The sequence below is a fragment of the Haliotis cracherodii genome, unplaced genomic scaffold (genome assembly GCF_022045235.1).
Source record: "Haliotis cracherodii isolate W230 unplaced genomic scaffold, xgHalCrac1.p SCAF_6, whole genome shotgun sequence".
Taxonomy (NCBI): Eukaryota; Metazoa; Mollusca; class Gastropoda; order Lepetellida; family Haliotidae; genus Haliotis; species Haliotis cracherodii.
The window spans coordinates 46,935,231-46,955,555 of record NW_027266319.1 but is presented as its reverse complement, the minus strand read 5'-3'; the positions used below and the strand labels follow the sequence as shown (position 1 = coordinate 46,955,555).

Here is a 20,325-nt window from a genome sequence, read left to right as displayed (position 1 = left end):
TGCTAAATAGTTGCCAACAAACCATTGGACATGAAAAAAAACAGTTTTATTTTTACAAATAAAAAAGTTATGTATTTGAACAGTATTTTGGGAATGTTCATTTATTATAGAAAAATGTTACATGTATTGGGCAGAGAGCAGACAAATAGGAATAACTTTCATGATCTAAGTATATATAAGAATACATTCATGACATTTGAAACAAATGCCAGGTAAGTCTGGTGTTCTTCAGATTATGAATACTGCAATACATGCATGGACACAAATTGTAAAACTTATAACAGTACATGCAGGACTTTTGCAATATATGCCCTTAAACATGTTACAATCTGACGTTCTTCTGATTTTTATTAAAATCTAGAGATTATATGACAGTGAAATAATGGATTATATTCGACTTCACTATATTTATATTTAACAATATTTACTTCTTTAGAGGCCGGTATTATTTATTTCAATGGCCATTGTATTGTTATGCCAGTAGCTGTGCTTGTTCTCATGTTTAAAGGCAAATTACTATTTTCAGTTGCGTAAATAACATGATGATGAACAATGTGCCTTCACATGCCAACTGTGGTATTGTATCCCCATGGTCCATGTTGGTATAGCAAGGTAATTCCCCACGCATCCCACCACCACACACACTGTAGTATGCTGCCTGTATACATTGTCAGATTAACACAGTTATTGTTCCCAGTACAGAGCAGTGTGTACAGAAAGCAAATTGAAAATCATGAGCACAGCGCATTGCTTGTAAGTGGGTGTTATCCGGTCTCTGAATAGCAGTACAAGGAGATACCCAATAAAACACATAACCAGTATGATACAGTTGGAAATGCCGTTTTGTCTGTTTATTTCTGACAACATCCTCCTTAGTCAACACTAAAACAGAAGTAATATGCTCTCGTGTTACTGTAAACTATGAATCATCATGCACTAAACATGCTTACAATAGAATTAGAATGTTGCTTTTTTTCAACTAATCTGTGAAGATCCAGTTCAAATGGGTCTTCAGCAACCCATGCTTGGCATAAATGGGGACTATGCTTGTCAAAAGCGATTAACAGGATCGGATGGACTTGGTTGATGCATGTCATCGTACATCTTCCCGAGGCAAGAGATCGAGTTAACTAGTCCAGTTTCCACCCTTGCCAAACTTGGCTAGAATTCCTGGGCTCGATTGTAGCGCCACCAGTGGCTATTACGAGTTATGTCCATTCTATGTCTCTCCTATGGACCAATCAGATTTGTTGTGCGATTTTGATTTGTTGTGCATAAAACTTGTTAGTCCAGCCAAAATGTAACTCCATAACAAACAAACAAATCCAGCTGACCAACACAACTTCATGCCAGACAAAAGTGAAAATATTGAGTTGCATATCTGGTTGCATAACTTTATTTTTAGTTTGACCTAAAAAACTATTTTTGGAAAAATGGTTAACAAATAATCTCTGCATCCTTACATCAAGATACATACAAGGACTTGCTCTGACGGGCTCAGGAGGGTGCACACTGTAGAAAATGGCTTGTAGGAAACACTGTCTCAGGGATTGTAATGTAATTTATTATATTCATGCAACAAATAGATGATTGTCTTTGTTTGGATTGTTACTGGCATTTTCATATTTTCTTTCCTTGTCATGAAACAAAGCACGCCAACATAAAATCAATAGCCAGCCATCCCTGTATTCAGCTGCAAGAAGGCTCCAGCTGTACAAGGGAACAGGGTCACTGGGTCATGATCAAACATTGGACTTAGTCCACCCGATACAGGAGGATGCATAGCTGCGACTGTGTAATACACTGGTGAAATTCATTGCTATACAAAGTAATCAAATATAAGACATTCATGTCATACTGATGGAAATGCATACGGGAACACTTATTTTTAGACACTATGATAAATTATTATGCTATCATGAGCTGCCAGCCTTGTCTATTTTCCAACATGCTTATTTCCCTATATTTTCTATAATTTTCATTGTTCCCTTATTCGTTCCCATCAGTATATTTCTTTGCCTTAAACATGTTTAAACAGATACACGCCATGCATTTCAATATGGGAGAAAACATGATGGTCTTAATATCCTATTTAGCTGGTCACTGTTCAGGCTGTGGACATTATCTGAACACTTTGTGTATGTGTTTGTAATTGCTCTACCACTTTTTGTGGCTTCATTCTATTTCAGTGATGATACCAGTAATGTAGACATTCTCATGTGGTGGGACATCCACCATCACCTTGTAGTATTTAGGCCATGACAAATTGTTTACTCGTTTGTCAGGAAACGTCCCTTTGGTAGTCGTTTGTGACGAATTCACAATAGACAAGTCAATGTTTTCAAACTTTTCTGAAGTCAGGGATTAAACAATGTGTTCCCCAAATCAATGACACACATTAAGAAACAACTCTGGTTTGTTAAATTAATCTTCCATTGACATGTTAGTTTCACAGTTTTGTTTGAGACTTGGAGCTTTTCAGATTTTACCTGAATTAATGGATGTTTCAGATAGAATTCCCAACATATGATATCCGTACATAGCAACAGATGAGACTCCTTGACAATTTTAAGATCACAAAATATTTTTTTGACTTTCCCAAAACATCTTTAGACTTAGGCATAAACAATATGAATTATTCTCCTTGACGATGCCTTGAGTCAGTGACATTCAGAATGTGCGAGACACAGGAAGATGACCAAGGACGTATGTGTGCTGGGCCCGTGTCTGGCTTTACCTTTAGAATGATGCATGTTGTGAAACAAATATAGTGTTTTACTGGAACATTGTTAGGATGTACAGACATCAGATTTGACATTGCATACATTAAAATTGCAGCTGCTGAGATCACCTGTCAGTTGCTTTGTTAAGTAATCATTGAGGCATGCAGCTGAAGCTTCTCAATCAACACGCTATAAAAGACATCTCAGACAGGACATGTGCATTGTAGCAGGTGTTTTCATTCCCCCAGTGGAGTTACAGGTCTTCTTTTCATTTAAATATTGTTCATTTCAGGCGAGAATACTGTACTTTCCATCTTTGTAAGAATGATGTGCTGGTCATAATGGGTAACCTGCAGACAGCTCTGTAGGCACAAATCATTGTCAGTGTAAGTGATGTTGTAATTATTGGTAGGGATCACTCAGTGCCCAGTCCCCTATATTTGTCACAGAAAGAGAAGGATTGAGTGATAACAATGTGTGACCTGTAATCAGGTGTGTGTATGATTAAGAGGGGGTTTAAATGTATTAGACAGTAATATTTGTGTACTCTAATATATGCATAATGCTAAGTAATGAATATGCAGAGAGAGTTACTGCTTACTTGAAAGCGTCCTCTCAGTTTTAGCTATCTACCACCAGTATCACCTCCACCCCAACCCCCAACCCCCAACCCTCCTCTAAAAATAATTAAATCTGTAATAGGAAATAATCATGTTTTGTTCTCTTTTTCCAAGAATTTAGTCACATTGACATATTACCTATTAGCCACCTACTTTCAGAAGCAAATGCTTCACCTGATCTGAAAGCATTTTCCCACAAAACTACTTTCACACATCAGAACAAAAACATGTGCTTTGCATAAGGAAATACATGCTCATATGAATTAATGTATGAATGTATACCCACCAACGCAAACCAATCCAATCCATAAATCAACATGACAAGCCTACCAGATGTTCCACACATCACGCCAGCACATCCAGGTGAAATACTGTGGTGGTCATGGTGATGCTGTGCCCACCATACTAATACCCAGTCTACTGGCTCAGGGAATAATGTCCATGGAGGTGGAAATCAGATGTCAGTTACTAAAGAAAATACTTGTTTACAGGGGACCAAATGTGTTTGTTGGCTGTTTGATTAGGAAAAGCAAATCCTAAGCATTGACCCCAGATATTGTACTGCTGCTGTGACTTCCCTGACTTCATGTCATGCGGGGAAATTACTGATATAACAACAAATGAATATCGAAGAGACAAAACAGTTCAGGTAATGTTGTTGTCAAGTTCAGGTTTCACAATATCTTGTAATACAGAAGGTTTTCTGCTAAATCTTCCAAGCATATTTTGTTCTACTTCCATTCACTGGATGCTTGTCTCATGTTGGGTTTCAGTGTATTCAATGTATCATGGCAGTCAGAAGCGTTTAGGAATGAAATAATTATCATTGATCATTTGTCAAAGTTATTCAAAATATGAATTCATCAGAATTCAGAAGTATTCCCTCCCTTTAGGGGCAGAGGGGAAACATGTTGCTTTTGGATCAGTTCCCGTTGGGTTTGGTGTTGATGTCAGCATTTCAATTCTATTGTAGGCCATAAACCATTCAGTGTTTTCCACTGAAACTTGTTGTGTTCATTGCTCATCAGCTTACCTGGTGCCTTTTGCTATTGATATATTTTTCAAAATTGTATTTAATAATGATTTCATGGAAACAATTTTGGCTTAGTTTCAAACGAGGGCAGGGTTTGTTTCCTGGCCATACCTTGAAACCGATCAACATAGTTCAATGAAACTTGTAATATGCCTTGCACATCAGCTTAACTGGTGTAATTGCTATCTCGAAAGTTTTTTGTTACATTTCCATGGAAACATTTTGGACTTTTAGTCTTGAACTAGTCTTAAACAACTCTAGGCACACTGATGGCTCGAAGGAAGTCTGACATATACTAGTATGTGTGCACACTGAAGGCTGCAAAGAAAGTCTGACATATACTGGTATGTGTGCACACTGAAGGCTGCAAAGAAAGTCTGACATATACTAGTATGTGTGCACACTGAAGGCTGCAAAGAAAGTCTGACATATACTAGTATGTGTGCACACTGAAGGCTGCAAAGAAAGTCTGACATATACTGGTATGTGTGCATACTGAAGGCTGCAAAGAAAATCTGACATATACTAGTATGTGTGCACACTGAAGGCTGCAAAGAAAGTCTGACATATACTAGTATGTGTGCACACTGAAGGCTGCAAAGAAAGTCTGACATATACTGGTATGTGTGCATACTGAAGGCTGCAAAGAAAGTCTGACATACACTGGTATGTGTGCACACTGAAGGCTGCAAAGAAAGTCTGACATATACTGGTATGTGTGTGCATACTGAAGGCTGCAAAGAAAATCTGACATATACTGGTATGTGTGCACACTGAAGGCTGCAAAGAAAGTCTGACATATACTGGTATGTGTGCACACTGAAGGCTGCAAAGAAAATCTGACATATACTGGTATGTGTGCATACTGAAGGCTGCAAAGAAAGTCTGACATATACTGGTATGTGTGTGCATACTGAAGGCTGCAAAGAAAGTCTGACATATACTGGTATGTGTGCACACTGAAGGCTGCAAAGAAAGTCTGACATATACTGGTATGTGTGCACACTGAAGGCTGCAAAGAAAGTCTGACATATACTGGTATGTGTGCACACTGAAGGCTGCAAAGAAAGTCTGACATATACTGGTATGTGTGCACACTGAAGGCTGCAAAGAAAGTCTGACATATACTGGTATGTGTGCACACTGAAGGCTGCAAAGAAAGTCTGACATATACTGGTATGTGTGCATACTGAAGGCTGCAAAGAAAATCTGACATATACTAGTATGTGTGCACACTGAAGGCTGCAAAGAAAGTCTGACATATACTAGTATGTGTGCACACTGAAGGCTGCAAAGAAAGTCTGACATATACTGGTATGTGTGCATACTGAAGGCTGCAAAGAAAATCTGACATATACTAGTATGTGTGCACACTGAAGGCTGCAAAGAAAGTCTGACATATACTAGTATGTGTGCACACTGAAGGCTGCAAAGAAAGTCTGACATATACTGGTATGTGTGCATACTGAAGGCTGCAAAGAAAGTCTGACATATACTGGTATGTGTGCATACTGAAGGCTGCAAAGAAAATCTGACATATACTGGTATGTGTGCACACTGAAGGCTGCAAAGAAAGTCTGACATATACTGGTATGTGTGCATACTGAAGGCTGCAAAGAAAGTCTGACATATACTGGTATGTGTGCACACTGAAGGCTGCAAAGAAAGTCTGACATATACTGGTATGTGTGTGCATACTGAAGGCTGCAAAGAAAGTCTGACATATACTGGTATGTGTGTGCATACTGAAGGCTGCAAAGAAAGTCTGACATATACTGGTATGTGTGCACACTGAAGGCTGCAAAGAAAGTCTGACATATACTGGTATGTGTGTGCATACTGAAGGCTGCAAAGAAAGTCTGACATATACTGGTATGTGTGTGCATACTGAAGGCTGCAAAGAAAATCTGACATATACTGGTATGTGTGCACACTGAAGGCTGCAAAGAAAGTCTGACATATACTGGTATGTGTGCACACTGAAGGCTGCAAAGAAAGTCTGACATATACTGGTATGTGTGCATACTGAAGGCTGCAAAGAAAGTCTGACATATACTGGTATGTGTGCACACTGAAGGCTGCAAAGAAAGTCTGACATATACTGGTATGTGTGCACACTGAAGGCTGCAAAGAAAGTCTGACATATACTGGTATGTGTGCACACTGAAGGCTGCAAAGAAAGTCTGACATATACTGGTATGTGTGCATACTGAAGGCTGCAAAGAAAGTCTGACATATACTTGTATGTGTGCACACTGAAGGCTGCAAAGAAAGTCTGACATATACTGGTATGTGTGCATACTGAAGGCTGCAAAGAAAGTCTGACATATACTGGTATGTGTGTGCATACTGAAGGCTGCAAAGAAAGTCTGACATATACTGGTATGTGTGCATACTGAAGGCTGCAAAGAAAGTCTGACATATACTGGTATGTGTGCACACTGAAGGCTGCAAAGAAAGTCTGACATATACTGGTATGTGTGCACACTGAAGGCTGCAAAGAAAGTCTGACATATACTGGTATGTGTGCACACTGAAGGCTGCAAAGAAAGTCTGACATATACTGGTATGTGTGCATACTGAAGGCTGCAAAGAAAGTCTGACATATACTGGTATGTGTGCACACTGAAGGCTGCAAAGAAAGTCTGACATATACTGGTATGTGTGCACACTGAAGGCTGCAAAGAAAATCTGACATATACTGGTATGTGTGCATACTGAAGGCTGCAAAGAAAGTCTGACATATACTGGTATGTGTGCATACTGAAGGCTGCAAAGAAAGTCTGACATATACTAGTATGTGTGCACACTGAAGGCTGCAAAGAAAGTCTGACATATACTGGTATGTGTGCACACTGACGGCTGCAAAGAAAGTCTGACATATACTGGTATCTGTGCATACTGAAGGCTGCAAAGAAAGTCTGACATATACTGGTATGTGTGCATACTGAAGGCTGCAAAGAAAGTCTGACATATACTGGTATGTGTGCACACTGAAGGCTGCAAAGAAAATCTGACATATACTGGTATGTGTGCATACTGAAGGCTGCAAAGAAAGTCTGACATATACTGGTATGTGTGCATACTGAAGGCTGCAAAGAAAATCTGACATATACTGGTATGTGTGCATACTGAAGGCTGCAAAGAAAGTCTGACATATACTGGTATGTGTGCATACTGAAGGCTGCAAAGAAAATCTGACATATACTGGTATGTGTGCATACTGAAGGCTGCAAAGAAAGTCTGACATATACTGGTATGTGTGCACACTGAAGGCTGCAAAGAAAATCTGACATATACTAGTATGTGTGCATACTGAAGGCTGCAAAGAAAATCTGACATATACTGGTATGTGTGCACACTGAAGGCTGCAAAGAAAGTCTGACATATACTGGTATGTGTGCACACTGAAGGCTGCAAAGAAAGTCTGACATATACTGGTATGTGTGCACACTGAAGGCTGCAAAGAAAGTCTGACATATACTGGTATGTGTGCACACTGAAGGCTGCAAAGAAAGTCTGACATATACTGGTATGTGTGCACACTGAAGGCTGCAAAGAAAGTCTGACATATACTGGTATGTGTGCACACTGAAGGCTGCAAAGAAAGTCTGACATATACTGGTATGTGTGCACACTGAAGGCTGCAAAGAAAGTCTGACATATACTGGTATGTGTGCACACTGAAGGCTGCAAAGAAAGTCTGACATATACTGGTATGTGTGCACACTGAAGGCTGCAAAGGAACAGGCTTGACGAGAAAAAGGAGAACAATAATCAAGATAATTGTAAAGTTAGTACTGTTGTAATTGTGGATGGACATGGTATTGAATTACGTCCATGGGATCTAGAAGTCGGCATGCAAGAGCTGATTGTCGGCTGAATTGGGGCTTGGAGGATATACCCTTAGCCTGTTTGTTGTGATACCTAAATAATATCTACAGGTTTCATTATCTTGACCATACGTAAGAAATGTCCCAACTCCACAAGCAACAAGCTGATCTTGAGTTTCTCAACATCTGTTTTTATTAAATGAGACCATTAATCCTGACTGCATTGATGTGGCAACTCTTGAGTCGTTGTAATGTCATTAATCCTGACTCTGCTTGGATGTGGCTCCTCTTTGGTTGTTATAATGTTATTAATCCTGACTCTGCTTGGATGTGGCAACTCTTTGGTTGTTATAATGTCATTAATCCTGACTCTGCTTGGATGTGGCAACTCTTTGGTTGTTGTAATGTCATTAATCCTGACTCTGCTTGGATGTGGCAACTCTTTCGTTGTTGTAATGTCATTAATCCTGACTCAGCTTGGAGGTGGCTACACCTTGGTTGCAGGTTGGCTGAACTGGCAAATACATCTGCAGTTTCACTATCAAGTAGTGGTGGAAGTCAGTAACCTTGCAGATCTTGACTCCTGTAATTCTCCTGTTGCATTTACATTTTGAGTGTTGCTTGTTTATATCTTTCATAATGTTAGAGGTAAGTTTTATAAAATTAGGTTTGACAATTCAGTTTCAGATCGGAGAAGCAGAAATTAAACCAGAATCCTCGCCATGGTAGAACTGATCTCCTGAGATTGAACCACAGTTCCTGACTAAGTACTTCCCTCAAATGACCATGACCTTGCCAGATTACGTCAACGTCATCTTTGGACTCATCTGTGTTAATTTGCTCATTGGTGCTCAAGCTGTTACAGGTATGCTTTTGTAATAATTATTGTAACATGTTTTTAGTTTCTGCATGTGTTGTTTAAAGGCGCACACAGCAAGATTCCAGCTATCTGATGGCATTCTGTAAATAATGGAATCTGGACAAGACAATGCAGTGATCATGTCATCATGAGCATTGATCCACGCAATTGGGATACGATGACATGCATCAACTAAGTCACTGAGTCTGACCACCTAATCCATATAATTACCTCTTATGACCAGCATGGGTTGCTGGAAATCTGTAAACTTACTCAGAATCACCATGGAACTGTTATCAGTAAGTACACTGATGTTAAATGAGGGTAGTTGTCGCTGACTTTGTCACTCAATCCTGTTTGGACCCGAAGGTAAAGGATTAATAAAGAATAAGAATTCTTCCTTTGAATTTTCTTCACCTCTTTGACATGCTGGCAAGAAGCTCTGTGGTGCATATCCTTCTCAGCATGAGGTGTATTCTCTATGCTTGGTGAACTATGTGTAACAAGTAACTCACCATATTTCTGTAATGAAGTTGTACTGTCCACAAATATAATTTGTCCACATTCATAATTGATCAGATTCTATCTTGTTTTACTTTCAGTGTACATGAATGAATATGCTCATTGCATCAAAAAGGACTTTACCTTGGATGGGGAAAAGTACACTGTGAATGCCAAAGGAGGAAACTTTCGTCATGAAACTCTTGTTTGTGATTTGACATTCCGAGCCCGTTCGGCACATGCAATCTGTATTACATTTGACGAGTTTCATATTCACGACTGTACAGTGAAACTGAAAATATTTGACAAGAACACATCATCAGGAAGATCGTGGGTATGTTACATTGAAAAGTTTGAAGTGGCACTTGGAGCCAGACATCATGTCACTTTTCAGCTCAGCTGGCCCAAGGACAATTAAGGGTGCTTATTTCATGGCCTAGTGCCTGGCATCTGAGCAGCATTGTCTCTTCTGCTTCCGGACTACCCCTGAAGTTGAACCTAGATTTGGCCTTAAGGTTCCGTTCTGATTTAGGCTGAAGAAAAAAAAAAGAATTGGTTCTCAGGCAATGACTTTTGAAAATATAGTGTGGGTGGGCGGTGTTTTTTTCCTGCTTGTTCAAACTAGTATGTAACCATATAAACAGATGTACCATCATCCTGGGAAAGGGCCTCCCTACATAAACAAGCATACAAACTACTATTGCCACCACAACCTTAACACGAGATGCGCAGTAAAGCAGTGCAATGTAAAGGGAAGTAACTGCATGCTATATTGGATCGCATTGTTTTTAAGTATTCGAATTATTTTTTTAAATTCTAAAATGGAAATATAGATGAAACATGCGTCATATTTTTGGATAATGCAATCGGTGCGTGAGAGCCAAAACTATTATTTTTTTAGCCTTGAACTTTTATTTCACTGACTGATTTGACTACAGATCTCACTGCCAATTATATATTATAAAAAAGTATGTACCTAGTTTAGCCTCAGATACATAAATTCTTATGTGTTTACTTCCAGCGAACATTAACATGTGAAGATGACAGTCCAAAGCAGATGTGCACTGGAGCTAGATATGTCACTGTTCAGTTGACAAAGGAGAAACTCAATAAGAATAAAAATTACAATTTTCAACTTCATATACAAGAGAGTGAGTATACCATCTGTAAAATGCTTTTATTTTACATGCTGTCTTCTTCATTGTCTTTACTCTATACTACATGCATTGTTTGTTGCTTGTAGACTTCACAAAGGAACTGTTAATATATTGGTCTTTACTTGATGTCCTCCATCTGTCACTGTACCATGGCGTTGTTATGACTTGATCTAAGTGTCACTGATGTGTCGTGTCCTCCATCTGTCACTGAACCATTGTGTTGTTATGACTTGATGTAAGTGTCACTGATGTGTCGTGTCTTCCATCTGTCACTGTACCATTGTGTTGTTATGACTTGATGTAAGTGTCACTGATGTGTCGTGTCCTCCATTTGTCACTCTACCATTGTGTTGTTATGACTTGATGTAAGTGTCACTGATGTGTCGTGTCCTCCATCTGTCACTGTACCATGGTGTTGTTATGACTTGATGTAAGTGTCACTGATGTGTCGTGTCCTCCATCTGTCACTGTACCATTGTGTTGTTATGACTTGATGTAAGTGTCACTGATGTGTCGTGTCCTCCATCTGTCACTGTACCATGGTGTTGTTATGACTTGATGTAAGTGTCACTGATGTGTCGTGTCCTCAATCTGTCACTGTACCATTGTGTTGTTATGACTTGATGTAAGTGTCACTGATGTGTCGTGTCTTCCATCTGTCACTCTACCATTGTGTTGTTATGACTTGATGTAAGTGCCACTGATGTGTCGTGTCCTCCATCTGTCACTCTACCATTGTGTTGTTATGACTTGATGTAAGTGTCACTGATGTGTCGTGTCCTCCATCTGTCACTCTACCATTGTGTTGTTATGACTTGATGTAAGTGTCACTGATGTGTCGTGTCCTCCATCTGTCACTGTACCATTGTGTTGTTATGACTTGATGTAAGTGTCACTGATGTGTCGTGTCCTCCATCTGTCACTGAACCATGGTGTTGTTATGACTTGATGTAAGTGTCACTGATGTGTCGTGTCCTCCATCTGTCACTGAACAATGGTGTTGTTATGACTTGATGTAAGTGCCACTGATGTGTCGTGTCCTCCATCTGTCACTCTACCATGGTGTTGTTATGACTTGATGTAAGTGTCACTGATGTGTCGTGTCCTCCATCTGTCACTGTACCATGGTGTTGTTATGACTTGATGTAAGTGTCACTGATGTGTCGTGTCCTCCATCTGTCACTGAACCATTGTGTTGTTATGACTTGATGTAAGTGTCACTGATGTGTCGTGTCCTCAATCTGTCACTGAACCATGGTGTTGTTATGACTTGATGTAAGTGTCACTGATGTGTCGTGTCCTCCATCTGTCACTGTACCATGGTGTTGTTATGACTTGATGTAAGTGTCACTGATGTGTCGTGTCCTCCATCTGTCACTGTACCATGGTGTTGTTATGACTTGATGTAAGTGCCACTGATGTGTCGTGTCTTCCATCTGTCACTGTACCATGGTGTTGTTATGACTTGATGTAAGTGTCACTGATGTGTCGTGTCCTCCATCTGTCACTGTACCATGGTGTTGTTATGACTTGATGTAAGTGTCACTGATGTGTCGTGTCCTCCATCTGTCACTCTACCATTGTGTTGTTATGACTTGATGTAAGTGTCACTGATGTGTCGTGTCCTCCATCTGTCACTGTACCATTGTGTTGTTATGACTTGATGTAAGTGTCACTGATGTGTCGTGTCCTAAATCTGTCACTGTACCATGGTGTTGTTATGACTTGATGTAAGTGCCACTGATGTGTCGTGTCCTCAATCTGTCACTGTACCATGGTGTTGTTATGACTTGATGTAAGTGTCACTGATGTGTCGTATCTTCCATCTGTCACTCTACCATTGTGTTGTTATGACTTGATGTAAGTGTCACTGATGTGTCGTGTCCTCCATCTGTCACTGTACCATTGTGTTGTTATGACTTGATGTAAGTGTCACTGATGTGTCGTGTCCTCCATCTGTCACTGTACCATGGTGTTGTTATGACTTGATGTAAGTGTCACTGATGTGTCGTGTCCTCAATCTGTCACTGTACCATTGTGTTGTTATGACTTGATGTAAGTGTCACTGATGTGTCGTGTCTTCCATCTGTCACTCTACCATTGTGTTGTTATGACTTGATGTAAGTGCCACTGATGTGTCGTGTCCTCCATCTGTCACTCTACCATTGTGTTGTTATGACTTGATGTAAGTGTCACTGATGTGTCGTGTCCTCCATCTGTCACTCTACCATTGTGTTGTTATGACTTGATGTAAGTGTCACTGATGTGTCGTGTCCTCCATCTGTCACTGTACCATTGTGTTGTTATGACTTGATGTAAGTGTCACTGATGTGTCGTGTCCTCCATCTGTCACTGAACCATGGTGTTGTTATGACTTGATGTAAGTGTCACTGATGTGTCGTGTCCTCCATCTGTCACTGAACAATGGTGTTGTTATGACTTGATGTAAGTGCCACTGATGTGTCGTGTCCTCCATCTGTCACTCTACCATGGTGTTGTTATGACTTGATGTAAGTGTCACTGATGTGTCGTGTCCTCCATCTGTCACTGTACCATGGTGTTGTTGTGACTTGATGTAAGTGTCACTGATGTGTCGTGTCCTCCATCTGTCACTGAACCATTGTGTTGTTATGACTTGATGTAAGTGTCACTGATGTGTCGTGTCCTCAATCTGTCACTGAACCATGGTGTTGTTATGACTTGATGTAAGTGTCACTGATGTGTCGTGTCCTCCATCTGTCACTGTACCATGGTGTTGTTATGACTTGATGTAAGTGCCACTGATGTGTCGTGTCTTCCATCTGTCACTGTACCATGGTGTTGTTATGACTTGATGTAAGTGTCACTGATGTGTCGTGTCCTCCATCTGTCACTGTACCATGGTGTTGTTATGACTTGATGTAAGTGTCACTGATGTGTCGTGTCCTCCATCTGTCACTGTACCATTGTGTTGTTATGACTTGATGTAAGTGTCACTGATGTGTCGTGTCCTCCATCTGTCACTGTACCATGGTGTTGTTATGACTTGATGTAAGTGCCACTGATGTGTCGTGTCTTCCATCTGTCACTGTACCATGGTGTTGTTATGACTTGATGTAAGTGTCACTGATGTGTCGTGTCCTCCATCTGTCACTGTACCATGGTGTTGTTATGACTTGATGTAAGTGTCACTGATGTGTCGTGTCCTCACTCTGTCACTCTACCATTGTGTTGTTATGACTTGATGTAAGTGTCACTGATGTGTCGTGTCCTCCATCTGTCACTGAACAATGGTGTTGTTATGACTTGATGTAAGTGTCACTGATGTGTCGTATCCTCAATCTGTCACTCTACCATTGTGTTGTTATGACTTGATGTAAGTGTCACTGATGTGTCGTGTCCTCCATCTGTCACTCTACCATTGTGTTGTTATGACTTGATGTAAGTGTCACTGATGTGTCGTGTCCTCCATCTGTCACTGAACAATGGTGTTGTTATGACTTGATGTAAGTGTCACTGATGTGTCGTATCCTCAATCTGTCACTCTACCATTGTGTTGTTATGACTTGATGTAAGTGTCACTGATGTGTCGTGTCCTCCATCTGTCACTCTACCATTGTGTTGTTATGACTTGATCTAAGTGTCACTGATGTGTCGTGTCCTCTATCTGTCACTGTACCATGGTGTTGTTATGACTTGATGTAAGTGTCACTGATGTGTCGTGTCCTCAATCTGTCACTCTACCATGGTGTTGTTATGACTTGATGTAAGTGTCACTGATGTGTCGTGTCTTCCATCTGTCACTGTACCATGGTGTTGTTATGACTTGATGTAAGTGTCACTGATGTGTCGTGTCTTCCATCTGTCACTCTACCATGGTGTTGTTATGACTTGATGTAAGTGTCACTGATGTGTTGTGTCTTCCATCTTTCACTGAACCATTGTGTTGTTATGACTTGATGTAAGTGTCACTGATGTGTCGTGTCCTCCATCTGTCACTGTACCATGGTGTTGTTATGACTTGATGTAAGTGCCACTGATGTGTCGTGTCCTCCATCTGTCACTGTACCATTGTGTTGTTATGACTTGATGTAAGTGCCACTGATGTGTCGTGTCCTCCATCTGTCACTGTACCATTGTGTTGTTATGACTTGATGTAAGTGTCACTGATGTGTCGTGTCCTCCATCTGTCACTCTACCATTGTGTTGTTATGACTTGATCTAAGTGTCACTGATGTGTCGTGTCCTCTATCTGTCACTGTACCATGGTGTTGTTATGACTTGATGTAAGTGTCACTGATGTGTCGTGTCCTCAATCTGTCACTCTACCATGGTGTTGTTATGACTTGATGTAAGTGTCACTGATGTGTCGTGTCCTCCATCTGTCACTGAACCATGGTGTTGTTATGACTTGATGTAAGTGTCACTGATGTGTCGTGTCCTCCATCTGTCAATGAACCATGGTGTTGTTATGACTTGATGTAAGTGCCACTGATGTGTCGTGTCCTCCATCTGTCACTGTACCATGGTGTTGTTATGACTTGATGTAAGTGTCACTGATGTGTCGTGTCCTCCATCTGTCACTGAACCATGGTGTTGTTATGACTTGATGTAAGTGCCACTGATGTGTCGTGTCCTCCATCTGTCACTCTACCATTGTGTTGTTATGACTTGATGTAAGTGTCACTGATGTGTCGTGTCCTCCATCTGTCACTCTACCATTGTGTTGTTATGACTTGATCTAAGTGTCACTGATGTGTCGTGTCCTCTATCTGTCACTGTACCATGGTGTTGTTATGACTTGATGTAAGTGTCACTGATGTGTCGTGTCCTCCATCTGTCACTGAGCCATGGTGTTGTTATGACTTGATCAAAGTGTCACTGATGTGTCGTGTCCTCCATTTGTCACTGTACCATGGTGTTGTTATGACTTGATGTAAGTTTCACTGATGTGTCGTGTCCTCCATCTGTCACTGTACCATGGTGTTGTTATGACTTGATGTAAGTGTCACTGATGTGTCGTGTCCTCCATCTGTCACTGTACCATGGTGTTGTTATGACTTGATGTAAGTGTCACTGATGTGTCGTGTCCTCCATCTGTCACTGTACCATGGTGTTGTTATGACTTGATGTAAGTGTCACTGATGTGTCGTGTCCTCCATCTGTCACTCTACCATTGTGTTGTTATGACTTGATGTAAGTGTCACTGATGTGTCGTGTCCTCCATCTGTCACTCTACCATTGAGTTGTTATGACTTGATGTAAGTGTCACTGATGTGTCGTGTCCTCCATCTGTCACTCTACCATTGTGTTGTTATGACTTGATGTAAGTGTCACTGATGTGTCGTGACCTCAATCTGTCACTCTACCATGGTGTTGTTATGACTTGATGTAAGTGTCACTGATGTGTCGTGTCTTCCATCTGTCACTGTACCATTGTGTTGTTATGACTTGATGTAAGTGTCACTGATGTGTCGTGTCTTCCATCTGTCACTGTACCATGGTGTTGTTATGACTTGATGTAAGTGTCACTGATGTGTCGTGTCCTCAATCTGTCACTGTACCATGGTGTTGTTATGACTTGATGTAAGTGTCACTGATGTGTCGTGTCCTCCATCTGTCACTCTACCATGGTGTTGTTATGACTTGATGTAAGTGTCACTGATGTGTCGTGTCTTCCATCTGTCACTGTACCATGGTGTTGTTATGACTTGATGTAAGTGTCACTGATGTGTCGTGTCTTCCGTCTGTCACTCTACCATGGTGTTGTTATGACTTGATGTAAGTGTCACTGATGTGTTGTGTCTTCCATCTTTCACTGAACCATTGTGTTGTTATGACTTGATGTAAGTGTCACTGATGTGTCGTGTCCTCCATCTGTCACTGTACCATGGTGTTGTTATGACTTGATGTAAGTGCCACTGATGTGTCGTGTCCTCCATCTGTCACTGTACCATTGTGTTGTTATGACTTGATGTAAGTGCCACTGATGTGTCGTGTCCTCCATCTGTCACTGTACCATTGTGTTGTTATGACTTGATGTAAGTGTCACTGATGTGTCATGTCCTCCATTTGTCACTGTACCATTGTGTTGTTATGACTTGATGTAAGTGTCACTGATGTGTCGTGTCCTCAATCTGTCACTGTACCATGGTGTTGTTATGACTTGATGTAAGTGTCACTGATGTGTCGTGTCCTCCATCTGTCACTCTACCCTTGTGTTGTTATGACTTGAAGTAAGTGTCACTGATGTGTCGTGTCCTCCATCTGTCACTGAACCATGGTGTTGTTATGACTTGATGTAAGTGTCACTGATGTGTCGTGTCCTCCATCTGTCACTGAACAATGGTGTTGTTATGACTTGATGTAAGTGCCACTGATGTGTCGTGTCCTCCATCTGTCACTCTACCATTGTGTTGTTATGACTTGATGTAAGTGTCACTGATGTGTCGTGTCCTCCATTTGTCACTGTACCATTGTGTTGTTATGACTTGATGTAAGTGTCACTGATGTGTCGTGTCCTCAATCTGTCACTGTACCATGGTGTTGTTATGACTTGATGTAAGTGTCACTGATGTGTCGTATCTTCCATCTGTCACTCTACCATTGTGTTGTTATGACTTGATGTAAGTGTCACTGATGTGTCGTGTCCTCAATCTGTCACTGTACCATGGTGTTGTTATGACTTGATGTAAGTTTCACTGATGTGTCGTGTCCTCCATCTGTCACTGTACCATTGTGTTGTTGTGACTTGATGTAAGTGTCACTGATGTGTCGTGTCCTCCATCTGTCACTGAACCATGGTGTTGTTATGACTTGATGTAAGTGCCACTGATGTGTCGTGTCCTCCATCTGTCACTGTACCATTGTGTTGTTATGACTTGATGTAAGTGCCACTGATGTGTCGTGTCCTCCATCTGTCACTCTACCATTGTGTTGTTATGACTTGATGTAAGTGTCACTGATGTGTCGTGTCCTCCATCTGTCACTGTACCATTGTGTTGTTATGACTTGATCAAAGTGTCACTGATGTGTCGTGTCCTCCATTTGTCACTGTACCATGGTGTTGTTATGACTTGATGTAAGTGCCACTGATGTGTCGTGTCCTCCATCTGTCACTCTACCATTGTGTTGTTATGACTTGATGTAAGTGTCACTGATGTGTCGTGTCCTCCATTTGTCACTGTACCATTGTGTTGTTATGACTTGATGTAAGTGTCACTGATGTGTCGTGTCCTCCATCTGTCACTCTACCATTGTGTTGTTATGACTTGATGTAAGTGTCACTGATGTGTCGTGTCCTCCATCTGTCACTGTACCATTGTGTTGTTATGACTTGATGTAAGTGTCACTGATGTGTCGTGTCCTCCATCTGTCACTGTACCATGGTGTTGTTATGACTTGATGTAAGTTTCACTGATGTGTCGTGTCCTCCATCTGTCACTCTACCATTGTGTTGTTATGACTTGATCTAAGTGTCACTGATGTGTCGTGTCCTCACTCTGTCACTGAACCATGGTGTTGTTATGACTTGATGTAAGTGCCACTGATGTGTCGTGTCCTCCATCTGTCACTGAACCATGGTGTTGTTATGACTTGATCTAAGTGTCACTGATGTGTTTTGCCACTTAAAAAATTGATTGATCTACCTGTGGTTTGAAGTATTTCTATCAAAAAAGGTGATAAATTCAAACGAAAACAGGAATTTCACATTTATTCAAGTCCAATGATGGCAGTCTGAAATGGACTTTAGAAAGATACGCACTTGACTCCATTTAAATGATAATAATGTAGTCTGCCCAAGCTATGGGGTTTTCAGTTCATACCATGTGTTATGTATGCCAGTCAGACATTGTGAGCTCAACTCAGTTGTGCCTATCTTGGCTAAGTGTAACGGGTTCGTAGCAAGACATAACACAACATTCAAAAGTACAGATTCATATACGTCATTAACGGAGATAAATGATACCTCAAGAACAACAAATAGTTTTGATTCCAAAACTGCAACCTTTCAATACTCATCCCATTTCATAGCTCTTAACTATTTCATCATTTATCCAAGCAAATATAATGCAGTAAATTGCTACCCAATCAACACACATGTCAATTAAGTACAATAACAGCAATATTTGAGACCACCCTCAAACTCGGTGACATTTGCACCTGTGAGAATGCACAGTGTGAGGTCACCATTTCCAGACAGGTGTTAGGTAATTACCACAGGATATAGGCCATTTCATACATACATGACAACATACAAATATTTTATAAGTTTATCATCATTTTCACTGTAAAAGTACATTTTAAAGGAAATCACAATGTCAGTTAGGACAGGCTAAATTTGGTCAATTTGGGTTATTTTGATATATGCTCTTTTTATAGTCCTATAGTTATTAAATGAAGCCAGAAAAGCATTTTTCTAGCATTTCCGACAGTACTTTAGCAGAACCTTCTGTGTTGACACGCTGGTGATCTAGTCTAAGGGAGGCAACTCTTGTCACTCTATATGGATTACATTGCCTTATCTTGAACAGAACATGTTAAATGTGGTTGCTTAAATGAGGACAAACAGACATTGACCTCACAAACAAATATTGACCTCAGACATTTAGTGAACACATCCCACAGATGACATTCTTACCTTGTCAGCTTGATGACATGTGGTCATGTGGTCATGTGGTCAAGGCGTTCGACCTTGGATCAGAAGGTCCGTGGTTCAAATCCCATCACGGGATTGGCTCATATTAAATTTGAGCAAAATAAGTCTCAGTACCCTACTATGTGGCGCTGGATGTGCCTTCTGTTGACGGGGGAGTATGTTGAATCCCATCACAGGACATTTTTATGGCCACTACAAACAGAAAAAACTGTTTGCTTTGTTGTATACAATGGTATAGATTTAGGGGTTAAACATTTTTGTCACTTTTCCTGCTTCTGTTTGTTGTAGTTGTGTAAGGTGTTTTTTCAGTTTGATCCCACCAGCAACCACAATAAATCATTTGTTTTCAGCCAGCAGCAATGGTGATGGACACCATCCTGTAGAGGCCAACATAGCTTAGGTGATATATATTTGATCCAAGTTAGGGGAATGGCAATGCCTTCATCAGGTCCACTTGTGTATGTGATGAAATATACAATAACAACATGATGAAGTTCTGGCTAGTAGTTTGAGAGTTTGAGGGCTGCAGATGATTTTCTCAACCACATGCTTATGAAGGATATTATAGAACTCATACTTGATGTATATAAGATCCTCTACACACATGGGATTGATGACATTGAAGGTTAAGGTCACCATGTGTGAATAAGGCGCCAATCAAAAATGCTTTTTCACACCATAACATGAGTATATTATTCCATTAATTCAACGGAACTTAATGCATGATCTCTAGGGCTTGCATCTACTTTTTTTTAAGGTCATTAGAGGTCATTATTATCCCGGCCACAAAGTGGAAGGGGGGTATAGGAATGGGTGCTGTCCCTCCGTCCGTCCTTCCGTCATGTTTAGTTTCCGGAAGAGAACTAAAAAACCATGAAAGTTATCTTAACCAAACTTGGCACATAGATAGGTCTAGTGGTGAAATGGTGCCTTTTAATAGTTTAGGATATTAAAAAAATTA

General features: G+C 40.5%; 1 protein-coding gene across 3 annotated transcripts in view; it reads left to right on the top strand.

Moving 5' to 3' along the window:
• LOC139444975 (uncharacterized) overlaps positions 1-20,325 on the top strand; it is a 49,565-nt gene that overhangs the window by 18,916 nt on the left and 10,324 nt on the right. For 2 of the 3 annotated variants that reach the window (XM_071226014.1, XM_071226015.1), the window contains exons 2-4: positions 8,891-9,074; positions 9,671-9,903; positions 10,591-10,720. In XM_071226014.1, coding sequence (XP_071082115.1) covers positions 8,990-9,074; positions 9,671-9,903; positions 10,591-10,720 — 448 coding nt within the window. In that variant the 5' untranslated portion in view covers positions 8,891-8,989. Of the gene's footprint in view, positions 1-3,942; positions 3,993-8,890; positions 9,075-9,670; positions 9,904-10,590; positions 10,721-20,325 lie in introns of those variants that run through there. The other variant, XM_071226016.1, reaches the window with a different exon arrangement.